At 39.8% G+C, this 18497-nt stretch overlaps 1 protein-coding gene across 1 annotated transcript in view; it reads right to left on the reverse strand.

The window, feature by feature from the left end:
• Positions 1 to 10309, reverse strand: part of med30 (mediator complex subunit 30) — a 50480-nt gene extending 40171 nt beyond the window's left edge. The window contains exons 1-3 of the mRNA XM_077195747.1: positions 10220 to 10309; positions 9697 to 9911; positions 8201 to 8359 (exon numbers count right to left, since the gene is read on the reverse strand). Coding sequence (XP_077051862.1) covers positions 8201 to 8359; positions 9697 to 9849 — 312 coding nt within the window. The 5' untranslated portion in view covers positions 9850 to 9911; positions 10220 to 10309. The remainder of the gene's footprint in view (positions 1 to 8200; positions 8360 to 9696; positions 9912 to 10219) is intronic.
• Positions 10310 to 18497: the final 8188 nt, after the last annotated feature.

An 18497-nucleotide genomic window follows, 5' to 3' on the forward strand; every position in this document is an offset into this window, starting at 1 on the left:
ACGAGAAGAGGTGACCGGACCCTGAGGAAGATTGTGGAGAAGGACCGATTCCAGACCTTGGGGGACCTGCGGAAGCAGTGGACTGAGTCTGGAGTAGAAACATCCAGAGCCACCGTGCACAGGTGTGTGCAGGAAATGGGCTACAGGTGCCGCATTCCCCAGGTCAAGCCACTTTTGAACCAGAAACAGCGGCAGAAGCGCCTGACCTGGGCTACAGAGAAGCAGCACTGGACTGTTGCTCAGTTTTGCATGTCATTCAGAAATCAAGGTGCCAGAGTCTGGAGGAAGACTGGGGAGAAGGAAATGCCAAAATGCCTGAAGTCCAGTGTCAAGTACCTACAGTCAGTGATGGTCTGGGGTGCCATGTCAACTGCTGGTGTTGGTCCACTGTGTTTTATCAAGGGCAGGGTCAATGCAGCTAGCTATCAGGAGATTTTGGAGCACTTCATGCTTCCATCTGCTGAAAAGCTTTATGGAGATGAAGATTTCATTTTTCAGCACGACCTGCCACCTGCTCACAGTGCCAAAACCACTGATAAATGGTTTACTGACCATGGTATTACTGTGCTCAATTGGCCTGCCAACTCTCCTGACCTGAACCCCATAGAGAATCTGTGGGATATTGTGAAGAGAAAGTTGAGAGACGCAAGACCCAACACTCTGGATGAGCTTAAGGCCGCTATCGAAGCATCCTGGGCCTCCATAACACCTCAGCAGTGCCACAGGCGGATTGCCTCCATGCCACGCCGCATTGAAGCAGTCATTTCTGCAAAAGGATTCCCGACCAAGTATTGACTATTGGGTGCATAACTGAACATAATTATTTGAAGGTTGACTTTTTTTTTTGTATTAAAAACACTTCTTTTATTGGTCGGATGAAATATGCTAATTTTTTGAGACAGGAATTTTGGGTTTTCATGAGCTGTATGCCAAAATCATCAGTATTAAAACAATAAAAGACCTGAAATATTTCAGTTGGTGTGCAATGAATCTAAAATATATGAAAGTTTAATTTTTATCATTACATTATGGAAAATAATGAACTTTATCACAATATGCTAATTTTTTGAGAAGGACCTGTATACAGCGTTAGACTAAACTGGGAAGGGTCACAGCACTTGCATATTGTTGTCCTATTGTTAGTTTAATTGCTTCTATTGCTCTCCTCATTTGTAAGTCGCTTTGGATAAAAGCATCTTCTAAATGATTAAATGTAAAAGTAAATGTAACCACACGTACAGAGCAAGTGCATTAGCAATCGCACCAATAATCGTTTTAATCGAACCAAACCTGCCAAGTGTGAATGCACTCTTAAAGTCTTCCTGTGGTGAAAATCCAGCTTTTAATGTTGTTTATGTGTCTATGAGGTGTTTTTAATATGCTTTAAGACAAACCATGTGTAAATTCATAAGTCGACAGCATTGCTGAGTATTTTCTCCTTAAAACTGCAGTGAACCAAAGACAGTCTCAAAAACACGGTTTGAAATCGCTGGTGTTTCTGACGTCACAAACTACCTTGTAACCAATCAGATCAACGTGTGATCGTCAACGAGTGGATCTCTGAGTGAGTGAGTGGAGGCGGGGCTCATTTGCATATTCATAAAACCGTGCATACTAAATGAGGCAAGGGTGTCGAGTTACATTCAAGATATTTTAAGGCATGAAGAAAAAAAGCGTTTAAATATGTCATTTAGGTGATCAAAGATGAGTTTTAAAGGGATAAAAGTGATTGACTACAGGGGGACTTTAATGCATCGTTTTCTTTTTTTGACCAAAAGAACTGAACCGAACACACCCTGAGTTTCCACCTGTCGGCACCAATCGAAGTATATAGTTAATATAACGCAGTCAACACATTACTCAAGGCCCAGACACTGAAAGATGGATGTGTTCTGCCAGGGCCTGAAAACACTGATTCAGGCTCACTCGGGTTGATTACTTTCAGGCGACTGGAAAAAGTGCGGTTGTAAATGAAATGACTTGGCCGTTTCTTTTTCGGTGTGCAGGAAATTCCACCGCTGGGAGCCGGTGATTGCCTGGGTCGGAAAATGCTGACATGAGGGACTCGCCAGCTGTTCATTAGCGAGCGCCTCAGCTTATTAGCGAAGTGATGATGAGGTAATGCCTCTGACTCCATTATCTCACTTCCTGTTTGGAGAGAAAGCCCAACAGGAGCTAAAGATAACACCTGAAACACAAACACACGAGGCCGCGCCAAAATAAATATCCTGTGGGCACAAGGGGCTCTTCTGGTAATGAGATGGAAGAACCTGCATTTAAAGCTACTGCAGATCTAATGACTTTATTCCAGCGCTCTCTCGGTAAAAGAAAAGAGACGGCATGAATAACTGGCTTAAACGACTTAACAGCTGTGCATTCAATCTTTATTCGCCCTCATACTGAGTTGTATTGAGTTGTAATTCCTGAGCGCCAAATTTACATTTACTATCTATATTTACTATACATACAAATACAATATACTATACATATTACGATCTCCATCCTCATGTCTAAATCACAGAGACACTTCATGTTTCACATTTACATGTGATTCATAAAATGTTATTTTAGTTTTATTAGTATGTTGAATTAGCTTTTATTTTTATATTTTCATGTTAATTTTAGTAAAATTTTTGGCTTTATAAACTATAATCACTGGTTATAATCACTATAGTTATATATATATAAAGTGACCTCTGACCCGACCTAAACCCGCCTAAAGCCTCAATGTGGTTATGTGATCTAGTATCATACTTAAAATTAGAGAAAATTAAATATTTAATGAAACTACAACATAATCATAATTTTGCATGTTCAAGATTTTCATGTTAATTTTAGTACATGTTTTTGTAATTTCTTGGGGTTTTTTTATATTGCTATTTAGGTTTAATCTAGTTTTAGTTTAGTTAATCTAGTTTTAGTTCATATTTATTTTCTAGTTGATCATTTTTGTGCTTCAACTTCAGCTTATTTCCAAGACAACATTTCAAATTTTAGTTTAGTTTAAAATTTTCTACTAATATTTCTATTTTATATATATATATATATACACACACACACACAGTAATGGCAAAAAGTGACGGCCAGAGGAGATATTTGTTTTTAATGACTCTACAAGTTCAATAAAACCATCAAAATATGAGGAAAATATTTTTTCTTTTTTTCAATATTTTTAATATGAGGGAAGAACAAAACACTAAACATTTGTTTACAGTATTTATCTGCCTAAATAATCTGGAAAAAAGGCAAAGTACAGCTACAGGTTTTATTTGACCATGCAAAAAAAGTGCATAGGTCACAGGAAAAAGCATATAATCAGTTATTAATATTTTGTTGGTTCTCTCTTGTTTTTGCATGTTCATAGTTTCTTTGCATGAGGGCCTGGTACAATTCAAAATATTTCATTGTATTATTATCACAAATAAAACAATCGACTCCAAGCACAATTAGGCAATATGCTTACAAAACTATTGTTTTATAATATTTGAATAAAGGGTGAAAATGACCATGTTCCTAGGCATTACTAATTGCCACTACTATACATCTTTTCTTCCTGATTTAAATGTTATTTTCTATTCCAGATGTTTCTGTCATAGAAGTCATTCCGCCAGCGCTTGAGAAGATCAGAAAAGCATGCTCTGGTAAAGCCAGTCCAGACCTGACCACAGCGCGCAAACCCAGTCAGTGAATTCAAGATTCAGATTCAAGAATGTTTCCTCGACTAGAACTTGAAAGCGAGTGCTCAAAAGATGCACTACTTAAAAAAGTTTGCAGGTACAAATAATGTTATGATAAATGGAAAGAATTCCCAGGTGTACAAGATATATCTTATTATAATATTTACCCACTCCTAAATATTCACTCTTACGTCACTTTATCAACCCCTCAATATATAAGTAATACTTCTGAAAATGTATTTAAAATGATGCACAGGAGACACTTTAATCATGTCAGTGGCCTATAAAAGCGGTTTTATTCTACACAGGCCAGTGATTCTCAACCTTTTCAGGGCAGTCGTGGCCTAATGGCTTTATAAACTATAATCACTGGTTATAATCACTATAGTTATATATATAAAGTGACCTCTGACCCGACCTAAACCCGCCTAAAGCCTCAATGTGGTTATGTGATCTAGTATCATACTTAAAATTAGAGAAAATTAAATATTTAATGAAAGATCATGTCGAAATTTTTTATATAAGACTTGGCAACCCATGATTACATATTTTGAGAAGATGAAGACTCTCCCACTTATTGATCAATGTTAAATATGATCACCAATTGGGGTTTTGTTTTATAATTATGTACGGACCACGAATATGTAAAAAAAAATATTATTGGCTGTGTATATGTTTTTTTATTTTTTATTTATTTAATAATAATCTTTATTTTATACAGTGCCTTTAAATGTACAGTACCATCTCAAAGCACTTTACATACATATTATGAAATAACAAATTTACAAATAACAGTCCAGGCCGTAAAAACTAAGCAAACAATAAAAATAAAAAGCCAATATAATAACAAACAAAGCAATCACACGAGTCACATAAAATCTACCCTAAAAAAGTTAAGGGGCGATTTAAAAACACTAAGGGACTCTTAATAATTGTGATTATTATTACTATTGTTGTCTTATCTTGTATGTAATATATGGTTAATTATTTCAGCGGAAAGTGTTATAATGGGGGGAAAAAGTTCTAACTTTAATTGTATGAAGCTTTCTGTTAATGCTTTGAAAAAGTTTATAAATAAATTAAAAATTATCGTTTTATACTTCTAATTCATGACCGGTGTTTTGTTTTGCTCGATCCTCTGCGCTTCCCTGATCATTACTTTTCCCTGTCATGCGTCGGGTCAGAGGTCACTCGACTCGAACACGGCCATTACCAAAAGCCCGTGATTATAGTTTATAAAGTTATAAATATGGATAGTTTTCTCTCGCTTCAGAAGGCCTTTATTAAACCCTGAAGCCGTATGGATTACTGTTATGATGGATGGGCTTCAAAATCTCAGGTACCATTCACTCCCATTATAAAGCTAGGAAGAGCCAGGATATATTTTAATAAATCTCTGATTGTGTTCGAATGAAAGAAGAAAGTCATAGACCTAGGATGGCTTTAGGGTGAGAAAATTATGGGATTTTTTTGTGAACTAACCCTTTTAATGCTCATGGCATTAAATATAACAAAGATCAGTTCTAAGATAATTAAGCTTGAATGATCTAAAGAGCAATCCAAGAGGAAATATATAAATGCTAAAAGGGGCCTAGAATTGAACCCTGAGGGACACCAGAGCCAATCTCAATCTCAGAACAGGAACCACTCAAATATAAACATTACAGGACAACTGGACAATTTTAATTGAATTTTGATGGTTATTTGAGTTCCTGAATATCAGTTTAAAGTCAAAGACCACTGCTGTATTTGCCAGCAGTGTATTTGCCAATACATTGTGTAATATTTAGAAGGATCTGTTGACAGAAATGCAATATCATATACATAACTATGTTTTCAGTAGGGATGGGAATCGAGAACCGGTTCTTCAGAACCGGTGCCCAGTGAACCAATTCCTTGGAACCGTTAGTATGCCTGCTTAACGATTCCGCTTATCGGTTCTGCTGCTTGTTGCAAATGTGTCATGACGTCACCCCCGCGCTGCCTTGTTTTGGTTCAGAACGCAGCAAACATGGCATCGAGGCAGAAGCGCTCTAAAGTTTGGTTATATTTTACGCGAAAAGACGATAGCCTAATATGAGGCGGCGTCTAGGGCTTAAATCAAACTTCATTCACGCACTGACGCACATGCCGGCGGTATGGGGGGGCATTAGGGGGCAATGCCCCCCCAAATGTCTTTTATGCCCCCCTAATTGAATTATGATATAATTTACAAAATAATATCAGTTTAATTTAATTCACATTTCAGTGAGAAATTATAAAAATATATATCTACAAACTGCTCATTAGCTGAAATTATAATAAAGCCGACCTAAAACCACAGTGTGGCGCTGTGAGAAAACCCACCTGCCGCCCCCCCCCCCCCAATCACTTGCACGTTAATACATGAATGAAATGACTTTCAGTTGGCGCGAGATTCCTGACTGCATTCAAAACAAACAGATGAAAACTGATAAACTGTTTTGATAAAGGTAACTACATTATGCTTTTTTAATAGTAGGCTACTGTCAACGCTTATGTTAGAGCAAAGCAGAATAAAGATGTGTTGCTTTTTTCTCTCTTCCGCCAGTGAGATAGCAGTTAAACTACTATCCTGTCAGTGAGAGACTGTGTGCATGTTCGTTAGCTTTGTTTCTAATAAAGCTGTGGTCAGAGTCGGTCTTGCAATTTTTTTGTATAGGCCTATTTAACCCTTATTTAATCAAATTTCTTAAGAGTTGCACGTCTTGCAACAATGTGTAATGGTTTGTGTTTATTGTATGGGTTGCATCACTTCGTGGTAATAGCTAACAGAAAAGGCAGTAGCAATAATAAATATAGGATATCTGATATCCGATAAAAAGTCCCCATACCTAGTGCCCACCCATTGAAAATAAATGCCCCCCTGCTGAGCGCAGTCTGAAGCCGGCTCTGACGCACACATATATGAAACACTTGCATACACATATAAGTAGTCAAACATACTGTACTGCTGAATGCTCAAACAAATACGAAATGCACACACGCAAACTCTACACACACGAGATGCGCGGAACTCTCCACGCACATACTCATATGAGACGCGCGCACACACAAGCTCTCCACGCACATACTCATATGAGACGCGCGCACACACAAGCTCTCCACGCACATACTCATATGAGACGCGCGCACACACAAGCTCTCCACGCACATACTCATATGAGACGCGCGCACACACAAGCTCTCCACGCACACTCATATGAGACGCGCGCACACACAAGCTCTCCACGCACATACTCATACGAGACGCGAGCACACACAAGCTCTCCACGCACACTCATATGAGACGCGCGCACACACAAGCTCTCCACGCACATACTCATATGAGACGCGCGCACACACAAGCTCTCCACGCACACTCATATGAGACGCGCGCACACACAAGCTCTCCACGCACATACTCATACGAGACGCGAGCACGCACACACACTCAAACTCGCGCACATACTGCTCAATGAGAGTATGACGGCGCCTCATAACAATATGGTCACTTGCAACACTTAAAATTTCCATTTCGTCAAAGTTGGGGCGGGGGGACTAGACCTACCTCCAATATGCAGAAACATTTGGCCACACACACACAGCATGAACAGACTTTAGTCCCATGAAACTTAAACTGGAATGTCACTTTCTGTCACTGCGACTTCACGAACAGGCGAACACGCACACGCACGCACACATCACTTTTGAAGTAAAATTGAAAATGCAGTGCATTTAATGCATTGAGATATCGAATTGAACTGAATTGATGACAGGATAATCGTAATCGAACCGTGAGACCAGTGTAGGTTCACACCCCTAATACTCTGTGCTGTGTCAACGAGTTAATAATAATTAACAAACAAATAAGTTAAGTTATAAGTTCAATAAGTTAATACAAACAAATTTGTACTTATTCCCTCACCCAATGAGAATCGATAAGAGAATCGATAAGGAATCGAATCTATAAGCAATATCGATAATGGAATCGGAATCGTTAAATTGTTATCAATTCCCATCACTAGTTTTCAGGGGTGTATAAAGACCTTACATAATGAATCGTTACGTTTTTATTACCTTTAAAATGAGCCGTTTCTGTCTACACACACCGCGGGTCCGCTTACATCGACATGTTTCTACGGTGGCCCTGAACGGACAAACGCGTTTCGTCACTATGTTGTTCTTCATGATAAGAAGCTGCTAAAGTCAGCGAATAAAACACTGACACAATGATGGACAAGTAACAATAATATGCACAATTAAATATCATTTCAGTGAATAATTAAGTAAACCTAATTTCTTAATTTATCTTTGTAAAGAAACCTCATAACTGGCTACTCTCTGCTGTCTCAGACGACGACATCACTTCCTGTCGGCCACCGTAACTTCTGTTGGGTGCAATTCACAACCTCACCACTAGATGCCACTAAACTTTTACACACTGCACCTTGAAATATAACAAAGACCAACAGAATGACTCAATATGATGAAAACTGGAGAGTCTAGAGAGAGTGTAATCTCACCTCAGGAGGAATGGGCTCCAGACCAGCGCAGTTCTCATTGCATTTATCATAGACGAGACGGAGTTTGCGGAAAAGCACAGACAGCATCCGCAGGTGCTCCTGCAGTTTCCCCAGCCGGTCCTGATGAGTGTTGGGATGATAGCTGACTCCGTTGGGCAGCTGAGCGAGGAGACAGGAGGAGACAGAAGGTCAGTGTAGGGCTACACGAAACAACCCGCGATTTGGCAAAGGATGCGATTATTTTATGCGCAGTTCGTCAGTGCAGCGGCTGATCGGTGCTAAATGCTCCATCTGAACACCAGAGGGCGTCTCACACACACACACACACACCAAATATCAATCTGAACACCAGAGGGCGTCTCTCACACACACACACACACCAAATATCAATCTGAACACCAGAGGGCGTCTCACACACACACACACCACATATCCACCTGAATACCAGAGGGCAGCGCTCTCTCACACACACACACACACCCAATATCAAACCTGAAAACCAGAGGGCGTCTCACACACACACACACCAAATATCAATCTGAACACCAGAGGGCGTCTCACACACACACACACACACACACCACATATCCACCTGAATACCAGAGGGCAGCTCTCTCTCTCACACACACACACACACCCAATATCAAACCTGAAAACCAGAGGGCGTCTCACACACACACACACACACACCACATATCCACCTGAACACCAGAGGGCAGCGCTCTCTCACACACACACACACACACACACACACCACATATCCACCTGAACACCAGAGGGCATCTCTCTCACACACACACACACACAAACACACCACATATCCACCTGAACACCAGAGGGCGTCTCACTCTCACACACACACCACATATCCACCTGAACACCAGAGGGCGTCTCACTCTCACACACTCACTCACACAAACACACACACACACACACACACCACATATCCACCTGAACACCAGAGGGCGTCTCACTCTCACACACACACACACACACACACACACAAACACACACACCACATATTCCTCTGAACACCAGAGGGTGTCTCACACACACACCAAATATGCCCCGCAGAAGTACAATAATTCCCTATCGGACTTCATATTATCTAAATAAACAGAAGATTGAAACGCTTTGATTAAACATGACTAATAAACACAACTGCCTTATTCTGTGTAAGAAGCACATCATCTCACAGAAGGATGATCTCAACTGTCGTTATGAAGTGAGTTTGGGGTAAAAGCATGTTATTAAATGTTTTGTCGGACAAGAGGCTCATAAAGCTTCTCCTGTCTGGAAAGATTTTGACGTGTGTTGCTTTTTCTAATGCACGTTATAAGTGACTCAAACTCAGTGCTTTCAGATGGAGCAGTGTTTACAGAGCCGTACATCACTGACAAGCTGCGCATAACAAACAATCACGATAAGCCAACTCGATTTAAGTGTGATTACATGCAGTAATAGATCAGTCTTCACCTGAGGATGGAGGAACTCACCTGCATGTTTCTCAGCAGCTGGAAGATCTCCATGGTTCGTAAGACGATGTCCTGCACCGTCTCCTGTCCGATCCGACATAGTGACGCTGTGTTCACATCCCGAGCTGCCTGAGCCTGTTGCCCGGGGAACGGGGCCAGAGGAGGGGTTGCCATGGGGACAGAGGGATGCAGGCACTGATGGATGGATGGCTATTCAGTGAGACGTAGTGGCATGTCTGTTATGAGAGAATATTAAGTTGAAAATTGCACCGTACACCATGTATCTCACTTTTAAGCATTGTGTAATAAAACCATAAGTGTAGATATAAAACAATAACCTGTGAAAGCTAACTAAAACGCATATATAATAATAATAATAATAATACACAGATTATTTGGCTGCAAGTAAACATTATTCAGCTTTACACTGAGCTACAATCATCAAAACTTGAATGTTTAACGGAACTGTCATAACATATATGTGACGTAAACACATAAAATGTCATTCGTCTGAACATATGCCACATTTGGAGCGTTTAAATACCTTTGTTAATGTTGTTGACAAGACGTCATTTTTTCCGTGCTGTGATCTCGTCTGTCAGTCAGCCATCGCGAGATTTCACGAGAAGTCACCGTGTAAGGTTGCAAAGCTGAAGGTGAGGCGCCATCTAGTGTTCAATCAAGATTTATATACATTATGAAATTATTTATTTCGGAGATCATGCATGTGACATTCATATATGTTACACATTGTCAGCTTCTCTGTACAGTCCTGCGATAATATATGGAATTTATAAACAAGTGAAACTGTATAAAAACAGTTCTATTTAGGGCTGTGTAATTCCATTAGTGAATTATATATTAGCGATTAAAGAGCAAGCTGGATATTCACTGTATTATGGCTTTGGTCGGTCTATCTGTTTGTTATTTAAAAAAATTTTGTTTTCCGTTTTTGCTCAAATGTAAAAATTGTAAAATCTTTAAAAAATAAAGTAGGGGAAAAAAAGAGCAAGCTGGATCACAAATCATTGATTCATGACAAAACCAAAGACAGACATTCATCAATTGTAAAATAATCAGGAAGACCTTTTAACATCAGACTCTGTGATCATTGATTTCACTTGAGTTTTGTGGGCCTGCTTACTAATAATCCCAAATTTCCTTTCAATATCAAAGAAGATGTTTCCATATAATTTAAGGTAATTTGTGGCTCTCAGAAACGCAGGTCTTGATCTTGTTCCTCTCAGAAGAGAATATGCACTTAAACTCAACAGTCTGCTGTTTACTCGTCTTATTCTGTGTCTGTGTCTGTGTCTGTGTCTGTGTCTGTGTCTGTGTCTGTGTCTGTGTCTGTGTCTGTGTCTGTGTCTGTGTCTGTGTCTGTGTCTGTGTCTGTGTCTGTGTCTGTGTCTGTGTCTGTGTCTGTGTCTGTGTCTGTGTCTGTGTCTGTGTCTGTGTCTGTGTCTGTGTCTGTGTCTGTGTCTGTGTCTGTGTCTGTGTCTGTGTCTGTGTCTGTGTCTGTGTCTGTGTCTGTGTCTGTGTCTGTGTCTGTGTCTGTGTCTGTGTCTGTGTCTGTGTCTGTGTCTGTGTCTGTGTCTGTGTCTGTGTCTGTGTCTGTGTCTGTGTCTGTGTCTGTGTCTGTGTCTGTGTCTGTGTCTGTGTCTGTGTCTGTGTCTGTGTCTGTGTCTGTGTCTGTGTCTGTGTCTGTGTCTGTGTCTGTGTCTGTGTCTGTGTCTGTGTCTGTGTCTGTGTCTGTGTCTGTGTCTGTGTCTGTGTCTGTGTCTGTGTCTGTGTCTGTGTCTGTGTCTGTGTCTGTGTCTGTGTCTGTGTCTGTGTCTGTGTCTGTGTCTGTGTCTGTGTCTGTGTCTGTGTCTGTGTCTGTGTCTGTGTCTGTGTCTGTGTCTGTGTCTGTGTCTGTGTCTGTGTCTGTGTCTGTGTCTGTGTCTGTGTCTGTGTCTGTGTCTGTGTCTGTGTCTGTGTCTGTGTCTGTGTCTGTGTCTGTGTCTGTGTCTGTGTCTGTGTCTGTGTCTGTGTCTGTGTCTGTGTCTGTGTCTGTGTCTGTGTCTGTGTCTGTGTCTGTGTCTGTGTCTGTGTCTGTGTCTGTGTCTGTGTCTGTGTCTGTGTCTGTGTCTGTGTCTGTGTCTGTGTCTGTGTCTGTGTCTGTGTCTGTGTCTGTGTCTGTGTCTGTGTCTGTGTCTGTGTCTGTGTCTGTGTCTGTGTCTGTGTCTGTGTCTGTGTCTGTGTCTGTGTCTGTGTCTGTGTCTGTGTCTGTGTCTGTGTCTGTGTCTGTGTCTGTGTCTGTGTCTGTGTCTGTGTCTGTGTCTGTGTCTGTGTCTGTGTCTGTGTCTGTGTCTGTGTCTGTGTCTGTGTCTGTGTCTGTGTCTGTGTCTGTGTCTGTGTCTGTGTCTGTGTCTGTGTCTGTGTCTGTGTCTGTGTCTGTGTCTGTGTCTGTGTCTGTGTCTGTGTCTGTGTCTGTGTCTGTGTCTGTGTCTGTGTCTGTGTCTGTGTCTGTGTCTGTGTCTGTGTCTGTGTCTGTGTCTGTGTCTGTGTCTGTGTCTGTGTCTGTGTCTGTGTCTGTGTCTGTGTCTGTGTCTGTGTCTGTGTCTGTGTCTGTGTCTGTGTCTGTGTCTGTGTCTGTGTCTGTGTCTGTGTCTGTGTCTGTGTCTGTGTCTGTGTCTGTGTCTGTGTCTGTGTCTGTGTCTGTGTCTGTGTCTGTGTCTGTGTCTGTGTCTGTGTCTGTGTCTGTGTCTGTGTCTGTGTCTGTGTCTGTGTCTGTGTCTGTGTCTGTGTCTGTGTCTGTGTCTGTGTCTGTGTCTGTGTCTGTGTCTGTGTCTGTGTCTGTGTCTGTGTCTGTGTCTGTGTCTGTGTCTGTGTCTGTGTCTGTGTCTGTGTCTGTGTCTGTGTCTGTGTCTGTGTCTGTGTCTGTGTCTGTGTCTGTGTCTGTGTCTGTGTCTGTGTCTGTGTCTGTGTCTGTGTCTGTGTCTGTGTCTGTGTCTGTGTCTGTGTCTGTGTCTGTGTCTGTGTCTGTGTCTGTGTCTGTGTCTGTGTCTGTGTCTGTGTCTGTGTCTGTGTCTGTGTCTGTGTCTGTGTCTGTGTCTGTGTCTGTGTCTGTGTCTGTGTCTGTGTCTGTGTCTGTGTCTGTGTCTGTGTCTGTGTCTGTGTCTGTGTCTGTGTCTGTGTCTGTGTCTGTGTCTGTGTCTGTGTCTGTGTCTGTGTCTGTGTCTGTGTCTGTGTCTGTGTCTGTGTCTGTGTCTGTGTCTGTGTCTGTGTCTGTGTCTGTGTCTGTGTCTGTGTCTGTGTCTGTGTCTGTGTCTGTGTCTGTGTCTGTGTCTGTGTCTGTGTCTGTGTCTGTGTCTGTGTCTGTGTCTGTGTCTGTGTCTGTGTCTGTGTCTGTGTCTGTGTCTGTGTCTGTGTCTGTGTCTGTGTCTGTGTCTGTGTCTGTGTCTGTGTCTGTGTCTGTGTCTGTGTCTGTGTCTGTGTCTGTGTCTGTGTCTGTGTCTGTGTCTGTGTCTGTGTCTGTGTCTGTGTCTGTGTCTGTGTCTGTGTCTGTGTCTGTGTCTGTGTCTGTGTCTGTGTCTGTGTCTGTGTCTGTGTCTGTGTCTGTGTCTGTGTCTGTGTCTGTGTCTGTGTCTGTGTCTGTGTCTGTGTCTGTGTCTGTGTCTGTGTCTGTGTCTGTGTCTGTGTCTGTGTCTGTGTCTGTGTCTGTGTCTGTGTCTGTGTCTGTGTCTGTGTCTGTGTCTGTGTCTGTGTCTGTGTCTGTGTCTGTGTCTGTGTCTGTGTCTGTGTCTGTGTCTGTGTCTGTGTCTGTGTCTGTGTCTGTGTCTGTGTCTGTGTCTGTGTCTGTGTCTGTGTCTGTGTCTGTGTCTGTGTCTGTGTCTGTGTCTGTGTCTGTGTCTGTGTCTGTGTCTGTGTCTGTGTCTGTGTCTGTGTCTGTGTCTGTGTCTGTGTCTGTGTCTGTGTCTGTGTCTGTGTCTGTGTCTGTGTCTGTGTCTGTGTCTGTGTCTGTGTCTGTGTCTGTGTCTGTGTCTGTGTCTGTGTCTGTGTCTGTGTCTGTGTCTGTGTCTGTGTCTGTGTCTGTGTCTGTGTCTGTGTCTGTGTCTGTGTCTGTGTCTGTGTCTGTGTCTGTGTCTGTGTCTGTGTCTGTGTCTGTGTCTGTGTCTGTGTCTGTGTCTGTGTCTGTGTCTGTGTGTGTGTGTGGTGTGGTGTGTGGTGTGTGTGTGGTGTGTGTGTGGTGTGTGTGGTGTGTGTGTGGTGTGTGTGTGTGGTGTGTGTGTGTGGTGTGTGTGTGTGGTGTGTGTGTGTGGTGTGTGTGTGTGGTGTGTGTGTGTGTGTGTGTGTGCCTCCAGCTTCAAAAAAGATTTTCCCTGTATATGTTCTGATTATTAGCTTGGCTTGATTTTCTGTCTACATCCAGTGGACTATGAAAGGATTAGGATGAGCTGGAAGTACAAAGAGAAACAGTTTTCACTTAAAAGAGAGAAAGAGAGCGAGAGCAATTCTCGTTTCCTTTGAATAAAACATCCAACAATGGAATTAAGATGGATTAGTTACAATGAAAAAAACGTCTAAAGCATTGTCTTAGTTCATGCTACTTTCAACATTTACAAATACATTATTCAAATTAAAAGTTATATCTGATAATGGACCTGAGGCTGAGCGTCTGCAAATGCTCACAGGATTTTTAGGCTGATTTAGCTGTTGCTGCTGGGATGGTGGGTCCATTAAAACTCATTCAGTCATCAATTAGCTTTTCCCATTTTATTGTGCTTCACATGTAGGAGTAGACATTTCTTAGGTGGTAATTGTTGGTTCCTAAACCAATAAACAACATAGAAACTATTAATAAATTACATACATTTGCACATCAAACCATACATCTGAAATCAGCTTGTAACAAATCAAAATGTATAACACCAAAGAGAAAATATACATAACCAGAATTCAATATAACATATCAACACAACCCATTTAACTAAACAAACTAAAAGAGAGGAACTTACATGGTCAACCACGCAACAATTCCACACAGAGCATGCATGAATGAATGGGGAGACGGTCTCTTACATACAAACAAGCTGAGACTGAAGCATGATTAGCTAGTGACAACAGGTGATCTTATCAGTACTCAATCAGCCAATCAGATCACAGCAGGATTTTCTACACATGCTGAAGAAGCCCAGGAGCAGCAGTGCAAGTAAGCTTTTGTGTGACTTGAGGCTAAGTTGTTTACAAGCCCTTTTGAGGAACCTAATGTTTAAGTTTATGGGGCGACTTGATGAGTCACAAAACTATATTATAGTAAGGCTCACAAGTCCCAGGTGTAGCTCGGTCCGATATCAATCACACCTATGGAAGCATTGGTATGAGTGCCTTTTAAGAGTTTTGGGGAAAAGGGTGTATTGTATATGTTTATGTAATTTTCTTTTTCTTCTTCTTGTGTGGTGTATGTCCTGTTGTTGGGCCTAGAGCCTGTAATAAAGTTTAATATATAATAATATAAAATAATGGCTTTTTAAAAATGAAAATAAAGTATTTTGTTTATTTGACACACCACAAAACACAGTAGTTCAAAATATAATTTAAAAAAAATTGAAAATTGACTCTCAGTCTTTATTCACCTTTTTCTCATTCTTTCTCAATGGAATTCATAAAAGTATAGAATATCATAGTATCTCAACTGTTAAAGAACAGATATAAGATTCAAATATTATCAGAGTTCTTTCATTTTATAAACACACACACACACACACACACACACACACACACACACACACACACACAAAAACTGATGAAAATTAGCTTAAGAAATGTACTTTTGCTATGTTAAATACATGTTTTACTTTATATAGAGTTGATATGTCAACTATAATAAATACACTAGGTTTCGTCATGCCGGCATGTGTGGAAGGTTTTATATGTGTGTTACAACGAGCCCCGCGTCAGTTTGTGCCCCGATCACCCCTATATTCTGTAATAAACGAGTGAATATTGTCAAGTTTAGGTTTGATTATGTGGTTAATTTACAGTTCTTTTGTGGGGGGAAATTACATTAACTGTCTTTACCTTCTTTGTCCTGGAAAATAAACGTGTAGTTTCTTCTTGTGCACGTCAGAGCAAACATCTGTTTGACCCTGCTGATGTTGCGACTTTAAGGACTCAAAAGAAGCAGTGCACATTTTCAGAATGACAATTGAGACAAAATAAATTCTAATATTTACTTGGAAAAAAATAGCTTCAAGCCAGCATAAGGAATTTACATACTGCATACTTTTCATAATGTAGATGGAAAGAAGTAGAGTACAAAATCAACATTGCTTGGGTAAGTATATTCAATTAAGAGGAAGCGCTTAAAAGGCGCTTAAAATTTACAAGCAATACAATAATTCATATGTTTACTTTATAATGGTATATTTCTGTTTGCTTTTATTGTGCTTCAATAATTTGCAGGCATAGGCAAGATTTTACCTGGTAAAAATCTTCCATCGCAGCCAATTTCTGATCACTCGTTCATAAACTCTAGTGCTACATCATTCTGGATTAATTAAGAATCATGTTTTAGTTTATCACGATTATGAATAGTCAATTAAACAAAATAACATTTAGGCTACTAGAGGTTCTGACAAAAGGTTGACTGCTACAGTCGATTTAAAAATATTTAATTAGATTTTTTTTTTTAAATATGGTTTGAAGGAATGAATCAATGACTCACTCATAAAGACTTCACTTGTTTCATTATTAGATGGATCAGTGTTTTTGAACGAATCTCTTGAACGAATGATTCAATTAGTCACTTGTCGCCACCTACTGGTGTAACAATGTAATTAAAACAACCTTTATTTGAAGCGTCAAGTTACTATCAAAAGATGATTTAATCTATAGACATCAGTGTTTATAAACTAAACTATACACTTTTATCCCACTACTTCTGTAATAAATTTAAATTATTGTAACACATGAATAATTAGGGTATCCTATGTGGTTGAAAATACTGTCTCATATCTATAGCCTATATATATATATATTTTTTTTTAAATTCACTATTATTTGCCTACTCCATGGGATGGCCCTGCTTTTGAACAGTGATGATAACATGTATGCTTGCCTTGGACTATCACCAGACCTTCTGCCTGGAAAAGAGGTTTTGTTCAGTAGTTCAACCCGACACTTTGGGTTGAGGATCCAAATGTAGTTGTTTATCAGGGTCGTAATCCAGAATCGCGATCCATTAAACATGCAGTAGGTCAAAAAACACAGGCTAACCATCCAGATAGGCAACATGCAGAGCGGGTCATCAAATAACCAATAAAAGACTCAAAACCAGAAACACGGGAAACAAGAAAAGTGCTCAGAATCGCAGTGTGACACAAACAAGTCTTTGCAAAGAATGACTGAAAACATAGAGTATATAAAGGCAGAGTTAATGAGGTAATGACTCAAAGGTGGAAGTGAATTACAGTATTACATTACAGTGAATTACAGTAGAATTCACTTTTGGTGAATTACAGTATTAGTTTTATTTTTTTAAATAGTGTACTGTACATTTATGAAAGGAAGTATTGGCAAAATCTCGCCTGTAGTAAGTCATTCTGATGACAAATGTGCGTTTTTAAATGTAAAAAGTCCTTTTAATTAATGTAAATTAGTCATTTTAACCCATCATGCATGTCAAGGCATTCATAAATATGCAGCTATGATATAGCCTACGTAGACGGTTTTAAATATAAAATTGTATGCTGATATACAATAGTTGCATATTATCGTGGTACTGATATCTTCGTAGGACTGTCGACTCTATTGAATAGTAGCGAGGGAAAGCTATGTTTACCTTATTGTAAAGAGTTAATATGAATTTTCGAACTTTGCTTGAGGAGTAAAAAAAATTAAGATTGATTTCTAAACAAAAAATAGCAAATGGGAACAAAAAAACAGTGATCGAAAAAAACTCTTAGCGTTACAGAAATTACAATAAACAAAAACATTTCAACAATATGCCGTAATTATCCCTTTAATTAAGGGATGGTTGAAGTACAGTACAGTACAGCATCATAATCGTGATGTTTACAGATGAAGAAAGATAAACATGCAGGAAAATATGTAAAATGACAAAAATAATGTGTCTATTTAAAATGATTTTCATTGCTAATGTAGCTTCTGACCTGCATGGCTCAGTGGGTTACCTTTGGCACATATCACGTCATTTTCCATTTTCTGTTTATGTTCACTGATAATGTGTATATGTGGAAATTAAATCTGTTCATCATATAAAGCAATCAAGTCAAATTTGGACTAAACCGCTTGATTCATATGAATTAGTTTTATGATCTCTTTATGAACTTTTTGAGGCATCAAAGTGGTAGTTGCGTAGACTGTCAATGGAGGGACAGAAATCTCTCATTTGTGTTTCGAAGAGGAACAAAATTCTTACGGGTTTGGAACGACATGAGGGTGAGTAATGACAATTATTTCATTTTTTGGGTGCGATAAACCTTGAGAGGGATAGTTTGCCCAAATATTTCAATTTATTTTTAAAATAAAGACGTTTAACAGCAGAGTTCATGATGAAAAACGACATTATTTTACACCAAATTCCACCCAAATGTGCATATTTTGCAATAAACTTTAAAAAAAAAAAAAAAAAAAAAAATATATATATATATATATATATATATATATATATATATACACAGGTGAAACTCGAAAAATTTGAATATCGTGCAAAAGTTCATGCATTTCAGCAATGCAAATTAAAAGTTGAAACTAATATATTTAGTATATATAACACATGCATGATTATACTTTTCAGAGAGCCGACATTTCAGTAT

The sequence above is a fragment of the Siphateles boraxobius genome, unplaced genomic scaffold, assembly GCF_051911475.1.
Source record: "Siphateles boraxobius isolate OS27281-9 unplaced genomic scaffold, OSU_SipBor_1 35, whole genome shotgun sequence".
Taxonomy (NCBI): domain Eukaryota; kingdom Metazoa; phylum Chordata; class Actinopteri; order Cypriniformes; family Leuciscidae; genus Siphateles; species Siphateles boraxobius.